Source organism: Rana temporaria, chromosome 10 (genome assembly GCF_905171775.1).
Source record: "Rana temporaria chromosome 10, aRanTem1.1, whole genome shotgun sequence".
Taxonomy (NCBI): domain Eukaryota; kingdom Metazoa; phylum Chordata; class Amphibia; order Anura; family Ranidae; genus Rana; species Rana temporaria.
Window position 1 is genome coordinate 75,793,852 of NC_053498.1, and position 17,387 is coordinate 75,811,238.

Sequence of the window (17,387 nt, forward strand, 5' to 3'; positions counted from 1 at the left end):
ACAGGCTGCGATATAGTATCTTTGACGCAAGTAACATAGAAAAATACTTCAGCCATAGCTGACCCGTGCCAGACATTTGTGAACACAGCCAACAACTTTACAAGCACCAGGTTTAACATGATTGTGTGTGATCTATGATCCATCATCTCAATCTACAAAGTAGATGCTGACCCTGAATAGTGACTGAACAAATATTTATAAAACCTAAACAAACCCTATGTAGGTTAGTAAGACTCTTTTAACATCATGAGGACAAGGTAAAAGCCTGTAGACAATTATATGGCCCAGAAACAGAATAAATACAATGAAATACCTAGGCCAGATTACTTACACCCATGGGTTCTCAAAGAGTTGAGCCAATTTATCTCTAGGGCTGCTTTTATGATTTTTTTTATAGCGTTTTTAATATCTGGTGAGTGAAAAAGATAAAGCACGCAGACAGAGGATACAGCAGCATTTAAAAAGACACAGGGGTTGATTTACTAAAGGCACTTTGGAATTGCAGTCAATGTAGAACTGAGGGGAAGATCTGAAATGAGGGGGAAGCTCTGCTTATTTAATCATCCAACCATGTACCAGCAAAAATGCTGTTTATTTTGCTTTCATGTCCCCCTTAGATCTACAGCAACTGCACTTCCAAGTGCACTTGCAGTGCAAAGTGGATTTGCATTTAGTAAATCAACCCCTGTGTTTTTTTAAATGCTGCTGTATCCTCTATCTGGGTGCTTTATCTTTTTCACTCACCAGATATTAAAAGTAAAAGTAAATAAACCCCATAGTCACCTTGTCCAAGCTCACCCCTTCTAACACTTTATATTTATTTCTATAGTGCTTACATACCATTTCTTTCCAACATGCCCCCTCCACAGAAAAAAGGGGCCCAGGGGGAGTGCTGGAGAGGTTAGTGTTTGACTGGTGACCTTTACATAAGAACTTGGAATGGACAAGATGACAGGGACTCCTTAAAGTGCAGCGCAAGATCTGTGTGCTCCAACTACATTCTGAGCAGATGATTAAGCTATCAGCACAGCCAAAGCATCCTCTTAAAGTGGTTGTACACCCTGTACAACCACTTTAACCTACAGGTGCTGTCGAACGCTGTCGTCTTCTGCGCATGCGCCAATATATTCAGCGCATGTGCACTTTAGAAAGGGCACGCTGTGCTGTTTCTAGAGGGGGTCATGCCATGACAGGTAGCTCCTGCACGCATGCCGTCACATCAGGAGACTCCGCTTAGTCACAGAGCCAGAGTCCGCGGCCCCAAAAGGAAGAGGGCTGAACATGGACACTTCCAGCCAGCGGGGAAATCGCAGGCTTCGGTTTCAGGTAAGTGACACATAATGGGCTACTATGCGATGCATAGTAGCGCATTATGCTTTACCATTGTAGGGAAATAAAGAGAAAGTAAAACCCATCAGGGTTTACTTCCTCTTTAAAAAGCTCTCACCTGGGTCTTGATCAGAATTTTATTGACTTTTAGTTTCAATGGATTAGCACAAAGTAAATGTGGTGCCTATATTTAAAATGGAATAATATCGTCACTCAATATCTACAGATCTGTAGTTTTTCTTTCTATTTAAAGAAAGATATTTGAAAAATTGATAAAAGGCCCACATACAGTACAATAATATATTTTAAACAGCAGCCTGTATGGATTTCTGGAAGACAGAAGTTGTCAAAAAGTATACTTTTTAATTAGGCAGTAATTAGGATAAAGGCCGGACAGTCTTAGGTCTAGTATGTTTGGACTTTGCTAAAGGGTTTGACAAGCTTCCTCAGCACTGCTAATTTATAACTTTAGATCTTGATGCCTAGATAATTGGATCTAATAATAGATAGAAAACACATTCAGGGAGTGATTCATACTCTTGTATGGTCTACATTAGTAAGTGGTATATCGCAAGGTTTAGCTTTGAGACCATTGCTTTTTAACCTTCTGGGATAGCAAGAAATAAAGTAGGTAACCTTATTTATCAACTGCTTGCCAAAGCAAGAAGTGAAACCTGGCCCACTAAAATGGCAAAGTTTAAAAAAAGAAAAAAAAAAGTACATATAGTAAATTCTGAGTACAACTGGCTTTAAAGTCAGCTCAATTTACTAAAAGAGTGCAAAATCTGGTGCAGCTCTACATAGAAACCAATCAACTTCCAGGTTTTATTGTCAAAGCTTAACTGAACAAGCTGATTGGCTACCATGCACAGCTACACCAGATTTTGCACACTCCAGTTTTAGTAAATCAACCCCAAGGGCTTTCTATGCAAGTGCAGAAGAATGGGTTTAAAGTGACACTAAACAATATCCTTATTCTCCAAAAAAGTAATACACATCCAAACTTTTTAAGTTAAAAATACATACTAGTTAAAATGGTGTTACAGAGAATGTGTTTTTTCCCCAAAAATGATTGAACACTCATAAAATACATAACATTGTAAATGAATTTTATTTTGCAGTTAAAGAATTACCCACCTTCCATAATTGCTGTATTGTAGTTCTTTGCGTTGAGATCACGTTTATATGTCTTTTGTAGACAATAGTCCCTAAGATCCTTAGTATTGCTTAGACACTGGAGGATGGAGTTCATAAAGCACTGTCATATAAACATATTAGATTGCATTAAAATAGGCATAAAGGGAACAAATTATATTCTGTATTAAATGAAAAATAGTAATGATCGCTACACACACACAGGGTTTTCATCTTGCATTTGTGTTATATAGCTTAAAGCAGGGATCTCCAAACTACAGCTCTCCAGCTGTTGCGGAACTACACATCCTATGATACATTGTAAAACTATGAGGCCTCGTACACACGACCGAGAAACTCGTAAAAGAAACATCGTTTTCCTCAACGAGTTCCTTGTCAGGCTTGTCGAGAATCTTGTCAAGCTTTCTTTGCGTACACACTGTCAAGACAAAATCTCGTCGGTGACGTACAACACATACAACGGCGCTATAAAAGGGAAAGTTCTATTCCATTGGCGCCACCCTTGGGGTTGCTTTTTCTAATCTCGTGTTGCCGAGTGTTAGTAAAAGTTTGGTGAGAGACGATTCACGCTTTTCAGTCTGTTACAGCGTGACGAATGTGCTATCTCCATTACGAACGCTACTTTTACCGAAGGTGCCCTCCCGTCTCATACTTTATTCTGAGCATGCGCGGGTTTATAAGCATACACACGAACGTGTTTCTCGTCGTAAACCAGCCCGACGAGAAACATGACGAGGAAATTGAGACTCCCAACGAGAAAAAAGAGAACTTGTTCTCTTTTTTTCTCGTCGAGATCCACAACAGTTTTCTAGATGAAGAACATACACACGACCATTTTCCTCGCCAAAAAAGCTCTGCCACCAAGTTTCTTGATGGATTTTGTTGAGGAAAACGGTCGTGTGTACAAGGCCTGACATTCACCGACATGACTAAGCAAGATGGGAATTGTAGTTCCTCAACAACTGGAGGGCCATAGTTTGGGGACCCCTGGCTTAAAGGAAACCTATCTTGGGAAAACATGCTGGTCTTTCCTTTTGAAAATGCTAGTTGCCTGTCTTTGAGTTAACAACTTGGAATAAGTGTACAGACAAATGAAGCCGGTGGTTCTGCTTAAAAGTCATCAATGGCAACCCTTATGATTTTTCAATGGCTGATTTTCTCCACTGTGCAGCTAATCATACTATAGGGACTAGTTATGGCAGAGAGTGGATACTGTCTTCATAGGACAATGCAATGTTACTCAATGGTAGCCACACCACTGGCCACATTTTATGCACCGTTCATCAAATGCTGGCTAAAATGTAGAGCCTACAGCGTTTCACAAAGGTTTCTCGGCTTAACGTTACAAACTCTGTAATTGTTGAGAGGCAGGCCTTATTATTTAATACATGATCAGGTTCTTCCCTGGCTTTTCCATTTAATTTAATTGACCCAATTGAATAGTACGATACTTGATTCTTGAAGCAAGTGGGGAGCAATGCACATTGGTAAAGCCCATCACCATACTTTAGAAATGTGCAGCATGTAGTTTTTTTAATGCAATGGTATGGCTGTGGTAAGGGCATACTGCTGCTTTAAAAGAAAAGAAGATCTGTGCATTACAAAATGGTCACCAGAAAACCATTACAGCATTATTATCTAATTTGCATGCCTACCACACTTTTATAATATGTCTTGCATTGTACATTACAAATCTTACACTGGAATGATTTAAACAAATATTTCCAACACAGTCAGACAACTTGTCTAGTAATTTTAGGAGGATTTTAAATGTCAGTGTTGTCTTGTGGTGTGTATGGTGTGCTTTAAGGAACATAAATAGATTACCGGATCTGAATGATTCCAGTTCAAATATAAGGCAGCAGGAAGAGTTTAATAATTTTCTGAATTTTTTCCATTGTTTGCATAGATCCCAGATAAACCAGATGGGATTTCCAGCTATCCTCAGAAGACCTACCTTTTTTATGCTCCGTGATGAGTGGGAGCATTTGTGTTGTCAACTGATACATGCTTGCTATCCACCTCAAGTTACTCTGTGCTTGCTATATTAACTACATAGATCGCTGTGCAGTGAATACGATTCTTCCATCTGGTTATGCGGCACACCATCTAGTCAGTCTGGTGCCCTCACATGGCTCATGAATTTGGCAGCATGACAACTAAAGCTGAACTATGATGAGCGTTATGATGAGCGTTACTAAAATCTGCACTAGACCTCCTGTAACCATCCATTGTGACCAAATCCTACCTGGTCCCCTCAAGCTTGTCTGAAGGATGTGAGATTCTCCTGTTACCCATAAATGACCTATCTGAAACCTCCTCCCAGTTCTCTTCTTCAACATTTGTCTAATATGTCCTAATGCCACTCCATACAAATCTACTGGCTGTAATGCGGAGATGGTGAACATGCACCGAAAAGTGGAAGTCAAGCAAACAGGGTAAAAAAACAAACAAAAGGATCAACTAAAGATCTGATTAATGCTGCATTTACACTGGGCAGATTTTGTGATCTCATCACCTGGTGCAGATTTTGCGATCACCAGAGGATCTGTGAGCTCATCACCTGGTGATCAGAGAAGAGCGGGTGGATGACACATGCGTGTCTGTTCAGTATCTGCAGAGCAGACATGGACAGAGCCCGCTCTGCTCCATGGGCATCCGTGAGTAAACAGACCCTGCTATCTGTTTACACCTGGCTACCGCCGATCCCCTCCACCTAGATGGAAGAGGACAGAGCCCTTTTTCTTTCTTTTTAGCAGGCCTGATAGGACCCAGAGGTAGACGGGTGTAAACAGACACAAGTCTGTTTACACCCGCCTGCGCATAGGGATGAATGGACCTTTGGATCAGGTCCACCTGAAAAACTGACAGGTGGACCTGATTGGAACGGGGCCTATTTCTTTCTAAACCAGTGATGGGGAACCTTGGCACCCCAGATGTTTTGGAACTACATTTCCCATGATACTCAACTACACTGCAGAGTGCGTGAGGATCATGGGAAATGTATTTCCAAAACATCTGGGGTGCCAAGGTTCCCCATCACTGTTCTAAACGAAAGGTCTAAAATAAAAGTCTGACTATTTCTTTATAAACTAATGGATTTCCGCTCCCTCCATGTATGGTCAGCTTAAGAGCAAACACTGGCCACAAACAAAGTAACTGTGAATTGTTAAACACTAATATATTAATGAGTAAATAAAGCCAAAACTATTTTTGAACAGAATGTGCAAGGAGTAGAGCCTTTGTATGTTTTTTGTTATAGTCTTATCTTCTCTTATCTTCAGGCAAATTTCCCTTAGAGGACACAGACATATGAAAACAAACAGGGGTTCTAACCATTTCCCACTTCATCTACACCAAAACTAAATGACAAGTTTGGTACTACATGTACTTTATGCCACGTGGTGTAATGTCAGTGTGAAAGTACTAATGAGGAAAAATGCAAAACAAATAAGTAAAACCCACCGTATTTCCCAGGTTCCGCAGGCCAACCAAACCTTGTACAACTTTTTGGGGCTAAAAGAGATAGGAAAGAAGATTAGTAATATGGCTTTAAATTTGTTGTGATGTCTATACAGAGAGGAAACTGAAAAAAAAAAAAAAAAAACATGGGTGAAAAGGCACATATAACTAATGAGTACAATATAACAGAAAAGCTCCACAACATCAACATTGGATATAATAATAATAAACAATTTTTAATGCCAATGAGTTCCACTCTAAGAAATGTAAGACATTATACAGAATATTTTTTCCATATTTTTTTACTTTTCTACAATCATTAAAACAACATGCATTATTGAGTATGTGATGGCCAAACTATGCGATGACCAATGTACGAGATAAATTACTGTATGCCCCTTACATAGGGTCTGGTTCCCTTTGGGGTGCTTTTATTACAAAAATTCACTGATAATCTGATTCCCTCCAATTATAATGTTATCTAAGTTGGCAAAAGGCATTTAAAGCAGGAGCTTTTTTTCCTGCTCAAGTATTTTATTGAAAGAACAAAAGCTTCTTATATATTTTCACACATGGGCAACACGACTTCCAGCACGACTTTGGGAGGCAACTTGGACACGACTTGAGTATGAATCACAGCGCGACATGAGGCAACTTATAAGGCAACTTCAAGTTGCCTCCAGGACAGGAGGCGGAAAGCCAATGGCCAATCAAACAACAATGAGCTCTGTGGTAGGGAGGGGTTTGCCTGAGAAATGTATGTTCTCTTCCTGTATTGTTGCTTCTGTTAAGACAGTGATCAGACTTGTGAGGCAACTTCCATTGAAATCAATGGGTACAAGTTGCCTAGAAGTCGCCTAGAAGTCGGAGTTGAAGTAGTACAGGAACCTTTTTTGAAGTCGGAGCGACTGCAGTAGTGTGCATTAAGACGGCTCTATTCACTTACATTGATTTTCTCATGCAGCGCGACTTAGGCGACTAGAGGCAACTTGGGGTGACTTGAAGTCGGATCCAAAGTCGTCCCTGTGTAAATGGGCTCTAAGGCCCCTTTCAGACGGACGGCTGTTTTGCCGCAGTTAAAAGCACTACAAATGTTTTGTGAAATTCAAGGCTCCAGGCACTGCGATTAACTGCATTTGCACAATGCGATTACATGCGTTTACGTGCGTTTAATTGCGGCCGCGTTTAGCTGCAGTATTCATTTCCATAGCAACCCTTTTAATTTATCCCAGGTATGCTAATGAATGATGATGTGCTTCCTGTTGTTTTTTTTTTCCCCAACGCTGCTTTTTTTTCCCAACGCTGCTATCCGTTGACAAAAAAGACTGCGATTACCTGCGGTTATGTGCATATAGCTGCGCTACATCGCACCTGAACGCATTTAATTCTATTTTTTCGCACCAAACCGCATGTAACGAAATCGCACAGAAACGCTGTGTGTGAATGGGGCCATAGGAAAACATTGTGTGCTTTTAGCTGCGGTAGAAAAATAGAAAATCTGCAGCTAAAAGCACCATTCTATCCGTCCGTCTGAAAGGGGCCTAAGAGTGCAAGGTACATATGAATACGAAGTACAATGTAACAAAGTTAAAGCATAGAGAACACCATGCCAGGTTAAAAGAGGGTAGATGGCAAGCATCAAGGGGAGGATAATCCTCCATAGCGCTACATAGGAGGCTGAAATTCTAGGTGTAGGCAACATGTGAACAGTCAGTGAGGAAAATAATTATTTTTTACAGAAGTGGCTGTTTGGTACCCCAAACAGGGGCAATACCAAAGGGCCCAGGAGTTCTGGGAGACCGTAGGTCGGGAAGGGCAGCAGGGTATACTAAGGGTAGTGCCTATCTAGGGGGTCATGTCAGGGAAGGGAGGCTACATGGTATAGTAGAGGTGATAGAGATGAGAAAGAAGTGGGGAGGATGAGGGCAAACTTGGAGGGGGAGCAAAGCAGGAGCTTTTTTTAAGATTACCGACCCATTATTTTTTTACAATATAATCCATACCCCTTTGTCACTTGGTTAAAGTTGTCATTGTGATCAACAGTCCTATTAATACCAGTATGATTTCAAAAGATGACAAATAGTTTGGTTTTACTTTCAATATGGACAACTACGAACAGAAAAGCTAAAAGAAAATCATAAGGATTTTATCATATTTATTGTGTATGTGTGTGTTTATATATATATATATATATATATATATATATATATATATATATATATATATATACTAACAAAGCATAAAACTGAGGGATAATTACTGACAATGTTAATCCTTTGTCATCTGACACATCTAGCCCATTTCTACACTTTTATTTCTGTTTTAATATACAGAGAATCTGTTTCAATTTTTTTTTATCATTTTAGAAATCCTCTCTTTACCCCTATCACTTGGTTTCCATATCTCCAAGGGGTATGGGTACCTCCAGCTAACAGACCTCTGATTTAGGTCTGCTACTATTTGATATACAATCTACCACTTTCTTTTGTACTATTGGTATATCTTCTGTTGTGTATACAGTATTACTGTATACAACCTTTTTAGTGTGAACATAATTGTAACGGCTACCCACTGGTGAGAGGGTCTCAGCCGTTGGAGACGTCCTTTTCCCTGGCAAGCTGCGATATGCAGGTACCGCCGGTATATCCCATCGAACGCCCTTCCAAGAAACGAGACGGGCTACGTTTCCAGAGTCAAGCAGGACTGACCTTTAATGCCACATTTTTCCTCCTTATATCTGGTTACAAACTGTACAGAAACAAATGACACTCCCCCCCCCCCCAGGGGGGACTTCAATACACATACTTTGAAACAATGGCATTCCCTTGAGCCAATAAGCCGCTAGACGTTTTGGCTCCTACTTAGCTCGATCAGACAATAGAATTCAATTAACCTTTAAAACAATTATCACTCACACATAATTCCCATCAGCATACACCTCACAGGAGGCTGTTACCTACACAAAAGAGAGTTCATTAGCTATGCGAAGGGTACATTAGCATTCAGCAGTGAAAGAGACTTGTCCAATTAACCCTTTGAGCTCAGAATACAATGTGGTACATCCAATTGTGACAAGCCATGCAGTTCCTTGTAGTCCTCCCTGCATGAAGATTATCGATGTCCAGGCAGCATGCATATGTCCGTTACACTACTCCCCTTTTGTGGAACACTCCGGCAGACCCGGATTGATCCTTTTCGGATCGACTTGGGGATGTCCGGTCTGCTGTTAGGGTAAAAGTTCCGTTTGCCTGGACAGTCCGTCGGCCTTCCCATTGGCTTACCAGGTCGGTAGCTGATGGTGACGGTGAAGAATAGAATTCAGTTCTGGAACAGTCACTTGCTTTGCTCTCTCAATGGCTCCCAAAACCTGTTGCTGATGCTCTTGGGACAGATACGGCACCACCTGGATGCAAATCCCATTTAATCTGTTGACAATTTCCGCCTGTTTGTGTATTTCAATGTTCAAGCCACGGGACATCTCATAATACATGACATAGTGTCGTTGCATCTCTGATTTCTCACTGGCCAACTTGTCACATTCCCATTTTAGACTGTGATATTGTGCCGGATCTACAGTACATGTCGGGGAAGGTAGTCTTACCCGGTTCTCAGCAGCAAGCGGGTTGATTCCAGCAACGCGGGTGGTCACGGGACAAGCAGCAGCAGGTGTAGGTAAATAAGCCGAAGTCAGAGGGCCAATGTCATTGCCCAGCACCACCTCGGCAGGTAGGTTGTCCATGATACCAACTGTGGTCTTTCCTGACCCGGCTCCCCAGTCTAAGTGCACCCGGGCGGTGGGTACGCGAAATACAGCACCCCCTGCGACCCGGACGGCAACTGTGCGAGTGGACACGTTCTCTGGCTTTACCAGATGTTTTTGAATCAGAGTGATAGTAGTCCCAGAATCTCTTAGGCCTTGTGCTACTTGTCCATTCACTCGTACCTCCTGACGGTGATGCTGACGGTTATCCGGAGAGGCAGCTTGTATTGGGTCTGCCTCATACCAAATTCCCAGACATTCCTCAGGGACCCCCTCGGTCTCCAGGCAGTGGGCCGCAGAGGGACGTGATGGAGTGACCTCTGTGTTGGGTGTTGTGCGTCTCCAATTGTTATTTGTAGCTCTCAAAGGGCAATAACGAGCAATATGTCCCGTGTCGCTGCAGTGATGGCACGTCACCCTAGGCGAATCCCGGGGGTAGTTGCTAGGCCCTTGAGGACGTGGTGGGACTGGAGCCCGAAACTCTGAGCGTGGGGTGACGGTTGGAGTACGCGGTTCTACCTTCTGAGCCAGCCGCATAGTACCCTGGCTTACTTTCCTTGTCTCCGTGTACTCATCTCCTAGCCGAGCCGCCACGTTTAAGTTAGCGGGCCGGCGATCTCGTACCCAGTCTTGTATGTCTGCGGCCAGGTCTTGGAAGAAATGTTCCATTAGGAACAGCTGCAATACTTCCTCCCCGGTGTTGGCCTTGCACCCTTGGACCCAAAGGGATGCCACCCTTTGTAACTGGTTGGCCCATTCCATGTGGGAGTCCATAGCCACCTTCTTGGACTCCCGGAAGCGCCGGCGGTAGGCTTCTGGAGTTACGGCGTACCGGGTTAGCAGCGCCTTTTTAACTTGCTGGTATTGTAAAATATCCTCCGGAGCAAGAGCCCGAAAGGCTTCATTGGCTTTGCCCGACAATTTCCCCGACAAAATAGTGACCCATTGGTCTGGTGGGACCTGGTGTAGTGAGCACTGCCTCTCAAAATCCGCCAAATATCCATCGATTTCCTCCTCACTTTCTACAAAAGCTTTAAATGCAGTGAACGGTATTTTCTTTCCTGTAGCAGCAGGTGGGGGGGTAGGAACTGCAGGTGTAATGGGCTGTCTCGCTCTTACCAGTTCCAGTTCTTGTCCCCTCTTCGTTTGTATCTCTTCCCTTGCTTCCCGGAACAGCTGGTTTATTAGTTCCACGGACGTTTCTGGATACAAGGATAATCTCCGCTGTACAATCCCAGTAATTACATCTTCTTTGCTGACCGGTGCAAGGGGCTCAGTTCCTTCCATGGATCCATCCATTTTGTCCAGCTCCAGCAGGTCAGCTATCAGCTCCCTCCGTGGTCTGTTGCTGGCGCTCCTACCACGACTCTCCAATAGATCTTTTAGTGTGGATCTTTTCAGCCTGGCGTACTGCGACTCCATTCAGCACTTGCTCTTTGGATAAAAGGACCATCCCACCGCTGCCAACCAATGTAACGGCTACCCACTGGTGAGAGGGTCTCAGCCGTTGGAGACGTCCTTTTCCCTGGCAAGCTGCGATATGCAGGTACCGCCGGTATATCCCATCGGACGCCCTTCCAAGAAACGAGACGGGCTACGTTTCCAGAGTCAAGCAGGACTGACCTTTAATGCCACATTTTTCCTCCTTATATCTGGTTACAAACTGTACAGAAACAAATGACACCCCCCCCCCAGGGGGGACTTCAATACACATACTTTGAAACAATGGCATTCCCTTGAGCCAATCAGCCGCTAGACGTTTTGGCTCCTACTTAGCTCGATCAGACAATAGAATTCAATTAACCTTTAAAACAATTATCACTCACACATAATCCCCATCAGCATACACCTCACAGGAGGCTGTTACCTACACAAAAGAGAGTTCATTAGCTATGCGAAGGGTACATTAGCATTCAGCAGTGAAAGAGACTTGTCCAATTAACCCTTTGAGCTCAGAATACAATGTGGTACATCCAATTGTGACAAGCCATGCAGTTCCTTGTAGTCCTCCCTGCATGAAGATTATCGATGTCCCGGCAGCATGCATATGTCCGTTACAATAACGATTATTAGATTTGCTTTTTTTTTTTTTTTTACTTGAAATCTTACGGGAAATTTATATTTGGGAGAATATGTAGGCAGCCATTATTGACCTGCTCATTAAAATGTTTCTTCTGGCTGCCTCTTGAACAAGCATACAGCAAATGAAGTCGGAATTCCATTGGGGAAAAAACTGGATCAGAATAAAAGTCAGGCATCTACCATTTTATAAGGTCTTTAATTACATTTGTTTTTATCAGTACAAGCTTCCATTCGTTTAGATAACATTGGTGATAATAAGTTAGTAATGTTTTTTTTTTTTGTCTATGGGTGCTGTTGATATATAATTATTGGATATATAGTTATTGGTTGAATCTATGCATTTGTTTTAATGCCAATTGCATTCTAATATATTGATATATTAACCTTTTGTCTAGTATTTTATGACCCCTTTATCTATTGCATCTTAATATATTAACCTTTCGTTTAGTGCTTTATGATCCGTTTATCATACCATCTTGTCAACCTACAAAGGAACGCAAGTGATAACAAGTATTTCCTACAGAGGTCTCACTTAGTTTGAAACACATAGCAAACACATAGTCAGGGATCAAAGCAAGGTCAGGGCAGGTGGAGTACAAGTTAGGTCAGGGCAAGTAAGCTCAGCAACCATATCCAAAAGACAATAAAGCTGCTTAAAACACTTATTCTCTCTCCTGTCCAACTTTTTCTTCAACAATTCTCCAAATCACATTACTCAACCAGAATTACAATCCTGTTGTTTTTTTTAAGTTGTCTTTTTAGATCTGGAGTTGAGGAGCATTAACACACTAGGACGAGTAAACCATCATAGAGAAAGCAAAGGAAGAACAGTTTGAAGGAAAAGTCAGAAAGGACCAACTTGCCGTATATAGCTCAGTGCCTGAAATGACACCAGTAGAGGTCCATGGCACTGGTGACCATCCAAATGGATGCATACACTGCAAACATGTCCTTGACATGCAACTGAACTTTTTAACCCAGATAATTTAAAAAAACGGCAAAGGGTTTTCTCCCTTTGAGCAGGTAAGATTTATGAATTTTAGTACATTTTTATTATATGAAGGGGTACTAAGACAAAGTCCTATAGTATCTCTCCTATATGTATCCAAATGGTCACAATACATGTACGTGTATAGCATAAAGTCAAACAATAGGAGAAACCCAGCTTGAGGGCTTTGCAGCTTCCAATATTCCTTAGAATGAAGAATAACTGGAGTAATAAAAAGGAGAATAGGAAGCGCAGACCCTAGCGCAGGTAAATCCTTTTATTAAAAAGAGCAAAATTTAAATAATTACATTGCACTCACAATTGGAAAGAATCACACCTCCTCAGAGCAGAGTAAAGTGTAGCCGCACTGCCGATAAAAAAAGCTGCAGCTGTGGCTATGGAGAAACAGAGCCAGAACACGCTGGGGATATGAGAATACCGGCTGCCAGGAAAGGAAGCGGCATGTGTTAGGCCTCGTACACAGGACCAGTTTCCTCAGCAGAATCCATCAAGAAACTTGGTGGGAGAGCTTTTTTGCCGAGGAAACTGGTCGTGTGTACATTTTTCATCGAGGAAACTGTCGAGGAACTCGACGAGCAAAAAAGAGAGCAAGTTCTCCATTTCCTCGACGGGAGTCTCAAATTGACTCGTCAAAGTTCCTCGTCGGGCTGGTTTCCGACGAGTAACTCGGTCGCGTGTACGAGGCCTAACACGACAATGTGTGTCCGGGGTGTGTCAAATATGAGACCCTACATTGCTCGGTGCATCCATCCTGGAGTATGCATCCATCAAATGAAGCCTGAGCATTATCCTGGTCTAAGTGACACTGCAGAAGTGCCTGGGTGATTCTTTTAAATTGTGAGTACAATCTAATTATTTTAGTTTTGCTTATTTTATTAAAAACATTTATCTGCTCTAATGTCTGCACTTCCTTTTCTCCTTTTGTTTGTCCAGTTACAGTATTCCACATGCTTTGGGCAGGCTGACCCTTTAAACAAAATTGCAATGTGATATTCTGGCCATAGCATGTAATAGGACCTCTTAATAATAATGCCGCGTACACACAATCGGAATTTCCAATGGAAAAAATCAGACGGACTCCATCGGAGTTTAAATATAGAACATGTTCTATTTTACTCTGATGAAATTCATCGGAATTCCGATGTGCTTTTGGCCGGGCAAAAGCCTGATCATGTGTACGTGGCAGCAGGGTTGCCAACTTTCAGTAAATTTACAAACAGTTTGTTAAATCTATAATTGTTGCATGAATGTCAGTTACGGACATGCAGCCTACATGTCCGTAATGGACAATCAAGGACAGATGCAAAAAGTACAGATTTTACAAACTGTTCATAAATTTACTGAAAGTTGGCAACCTTGACACGGCATTACTGCAATCTTGATTCTCTTAGATACCTAGCCACAACAAGTTACAAAGATTAAAGAGAAGCTGAACTCTGGAATCTGTACCCCCAAAAAAAGGAGGCAGAGGACTAGTCACCAGCACTGTCTAAAGCAGGGGTGTCCAACCTTTTGAAGAATGAGGGCCACTTAAGCCACTTAGTAACTGGTCACGGGCCACAATGAGCGGAGCGGGTGGATGGCAGCCCACTCTACTTTTTTTTCTTTTTTTTTGTGGATCGGATTGGAAGTAGGCATTTCTAAACGGACACAAGTCCATTTACATCTGCTACTCCTTAGAGGTGAATAGAGGGTCCATTTGTGTCGGACTGACCTTGTGAAAGGGGCCTATGACTCAGTGCAATTAACCCGCAGGTGCACTGCTCTGAACCTGCGGATCAGTTTGAATGCAGCCCAGTAACCACTGCAGGACAGATATGCCCATATACACGCTGTGATTTTAGTAATAAACTTACCTTTAAATAACAGTATTCTAGTTTATTCCATCCCAGAGCAGGAGGTTGCGGGCCATATCAAAGAGCTCCGCGGGCCACATGTGGCCCCCGGGCCACTGGTTGGGCACCCCTGGTCTAAAGTCTGATTTTTCTCCATTTTTAACTTAAAATACATTGTTCTGCGGTGAGTCTCTATAGGAAGGTGGCTATCTAGACTGAAGCGTGGCTTTTGCTTTCTATTGTCAGAGCCTCCAGCAAGAACAATGAGCAGCACAGCAGTAAAATCAGTTCTTACTCCACATCTTCTTTGATTAGCGGTTAGAAGCAGCATTGTCTCAGAGGAAACGTATGGCCAAAGCTTATTCGGACATACTCCCCCTCTTTGTCACAGGAGTGCACATAGCTCTGCATTCCTGAGATTCAGCTGACAGCGGGGCCCTGCAGGGATCCTGACAATGTTGGGATCCATCTAGATTCCTGGCTGCTCTGCCGCCTCCACCACAGCCTGGTGCTTCAGATCAGAGAGCCACTGATTGACAATTACTGCTCAGAGCAGACCCAAGAACTGAGAGATCAGTGGTCGTTGCTCACTCAGTTTTCAGTGCAGAGGTGATTACGAATGTTTTTTTTTTTTTTTTCACACACTACTGATATACAGTTATGAGGCTATAGGCACAGAAGTGGCTAGGCACCCTCAAGTAACCGGAAGTGCACTGTTTTTTTTTTTTTTCCCCGGGAGGAATTCCAGGCAAAAAAGTTAATTTTCATTATGCTTAGGCATAATTACCATTTCTAAATGTTCCATTTAACTTGGCAAATGTTTACTTTTTTTAATTTAATTTCACAGCTTAAAACAATTTCTGCTTCGTGCTCACAAGAATTGTGCACTGGCTCGCGCACGTACACGTGCCGTCACCAATTCTTGTGCACCTGCGATGTTGGCACCAAACAGGCTATTTAAACTCGACCAGTGCTCAGGATCAGTGCTGCTTCGTCTTTCAGCCTTCCCTGTATCCTGTGATCCTGTTATTCTGATTTCAGTTCTGACCCAGCTTGTCTGACCACTCTCTGAACTTTGCCTGCACCGACCCTGGCTTGACATCCGTTTCTGTCGGCTTCATTTGCTTTTTTTCCACCTTCGGGCTTGGAACCAGCCCACTCTCTTGCCTGCTCCTCTGTACCTGATCAATCCTGCCAGTATATGACCCAGCTTGCCTGAAACCTGACACCTCCTGCTGTGCCTGCTGTTCTACAGCTTGCTACCAGTGCGTGCCTCACCTGCCCGCTGTCGCCAGTACCAGCCTGCCATCCACCAGTCCGCCTGCTTCACTAAAGGCTACCCATGACCTCCCCTGCCTGGCGCGGATACCTGCTTTGTTACTGGCAAGACCTACAGGCACTCGTGTCACTTTGCGCTCCTGCTCCTTCTGTTCGTTTTACCAGAGTCCCAGAGTCAGAGTTGTAAAGGAGGCCTTCCCCAGCATTGCAGGCTCTGCTACCAGGTACATGATATTGGCATTCTCATACCCACCCAAGATATAGAATCATATTTCAGCAAGAGTCTGCCTGTGTTAAAGCAGTGTCTTAGACTGGTTGGGCTAATATCATATATGCATATGAGCAGGTGGAGGAGAGGGAGGAGGCAGACATAGCATATCTACAACATCTTGGGAATAAAGCTGATCCACATTGAATTACATGTGCCTAAAGGATTAGACTCTTCTCCACCCTCCAATATATATATACACAGTAGTTGCTTTGCCACCTCTGGAAGTACTTTCAAAAGCAAACATACTATGAAGATCAATTTTCACCAGTGACACTACCAATCAAGCCATAGACATTGACTTGAAAGGATGATGATTGCTTATCTTGACAACCCTGTGATGCGCCCTCTCTCCTGTATTCTCTCTCAAAAGGTTTACAGCATGACAGCTGACATTGTCACAGATCCCTTCACAAGATTGTCTCCCACAAGCTCTAAAGCATGGACATTTATCAAAGGTTACTGTCACAGATTCCAATGATCCATCACTGTTACCAGCACAACTGCAAACACATGTGGCAATGACTACTAGCTCCTGTTATGTTAATATATATATATATATATATATATATATATATATATATATATATATATATATATATATATATACCGTATATATATATATACATATATATATATATATATATATATATATATATATATATTGCTTCCCCTGCTGGTACTGCCAGAAGCAGAATATCCAATTGTCACGTCTACAAATGCCTGATACAACAATTTCCCCAAAATAATTAGCAATACCCCATTAACAAAACACAAAATTGCCTCTCTGTTTTTTATCTTCACCCTTTTCTGGAGGAATTAAAAGTTCCAAAAGGGATGCAGAGTATAGCTACATTGATAAAAGGTACAATAACTGATACCATCTGTTTTAGGTAAAAAAAAAAAAAAAAGATTTGAGCCCTGGTTCACACTGTGGAACTGCATGTAAATCGCACAGGAATCGCACCACATTCCTATGCAAATCACATGCGAGCGTGTGCTGTGCAATTTGAGCTCATTCATTTTGTTTGTCTCAAATCGCACCACTTCCACACGAAAAAGGTGCAGGCACTTTTTTTTTTTTTGCCGCACTGTAAGAGGATAGCATGGCTGTTCATACCCCTGCGATCCGATTAAGGCAAACGCACTGCTTTTGCAACCTGCTTTTGGGGTATCATTAACCTAACATTGACACCCGCAGTGGATTAG

At 42.4% G+C, this 17,387-nt stretch overlaps 1 protein-coding gene across 3 annotated transcripts in view; it reads right to left on the reverse strand.

Moving 5' to 3' along the window:
* USP2 (ubiquitin specific peptidase 2) overlaps positions 1-17,387 on the reverse strand; it is a 165,150-nt gene that overhangs the window by 44,508 nt on the left and 103,255 nt on the right. For all 3 annotated transcript variants that reach the window (XM_040325522.1, XM_040325523.1, XM_040325524.1), the window contains 2 exons: positions 5,950-6,000; positions 2,467-2,587 (listed from right to left, as the gene is read on the reverse strand). In XM_040325522.1, coding sequence (XP_040181456.1) covers positions 2,467-2,587; positions 5,950-6,000 — 172 coding nt within the window. The remainder of the gene's footprint in view (positions 1-2,466; positions 2,588-5,949; positions 6,001-17,387) is intronic.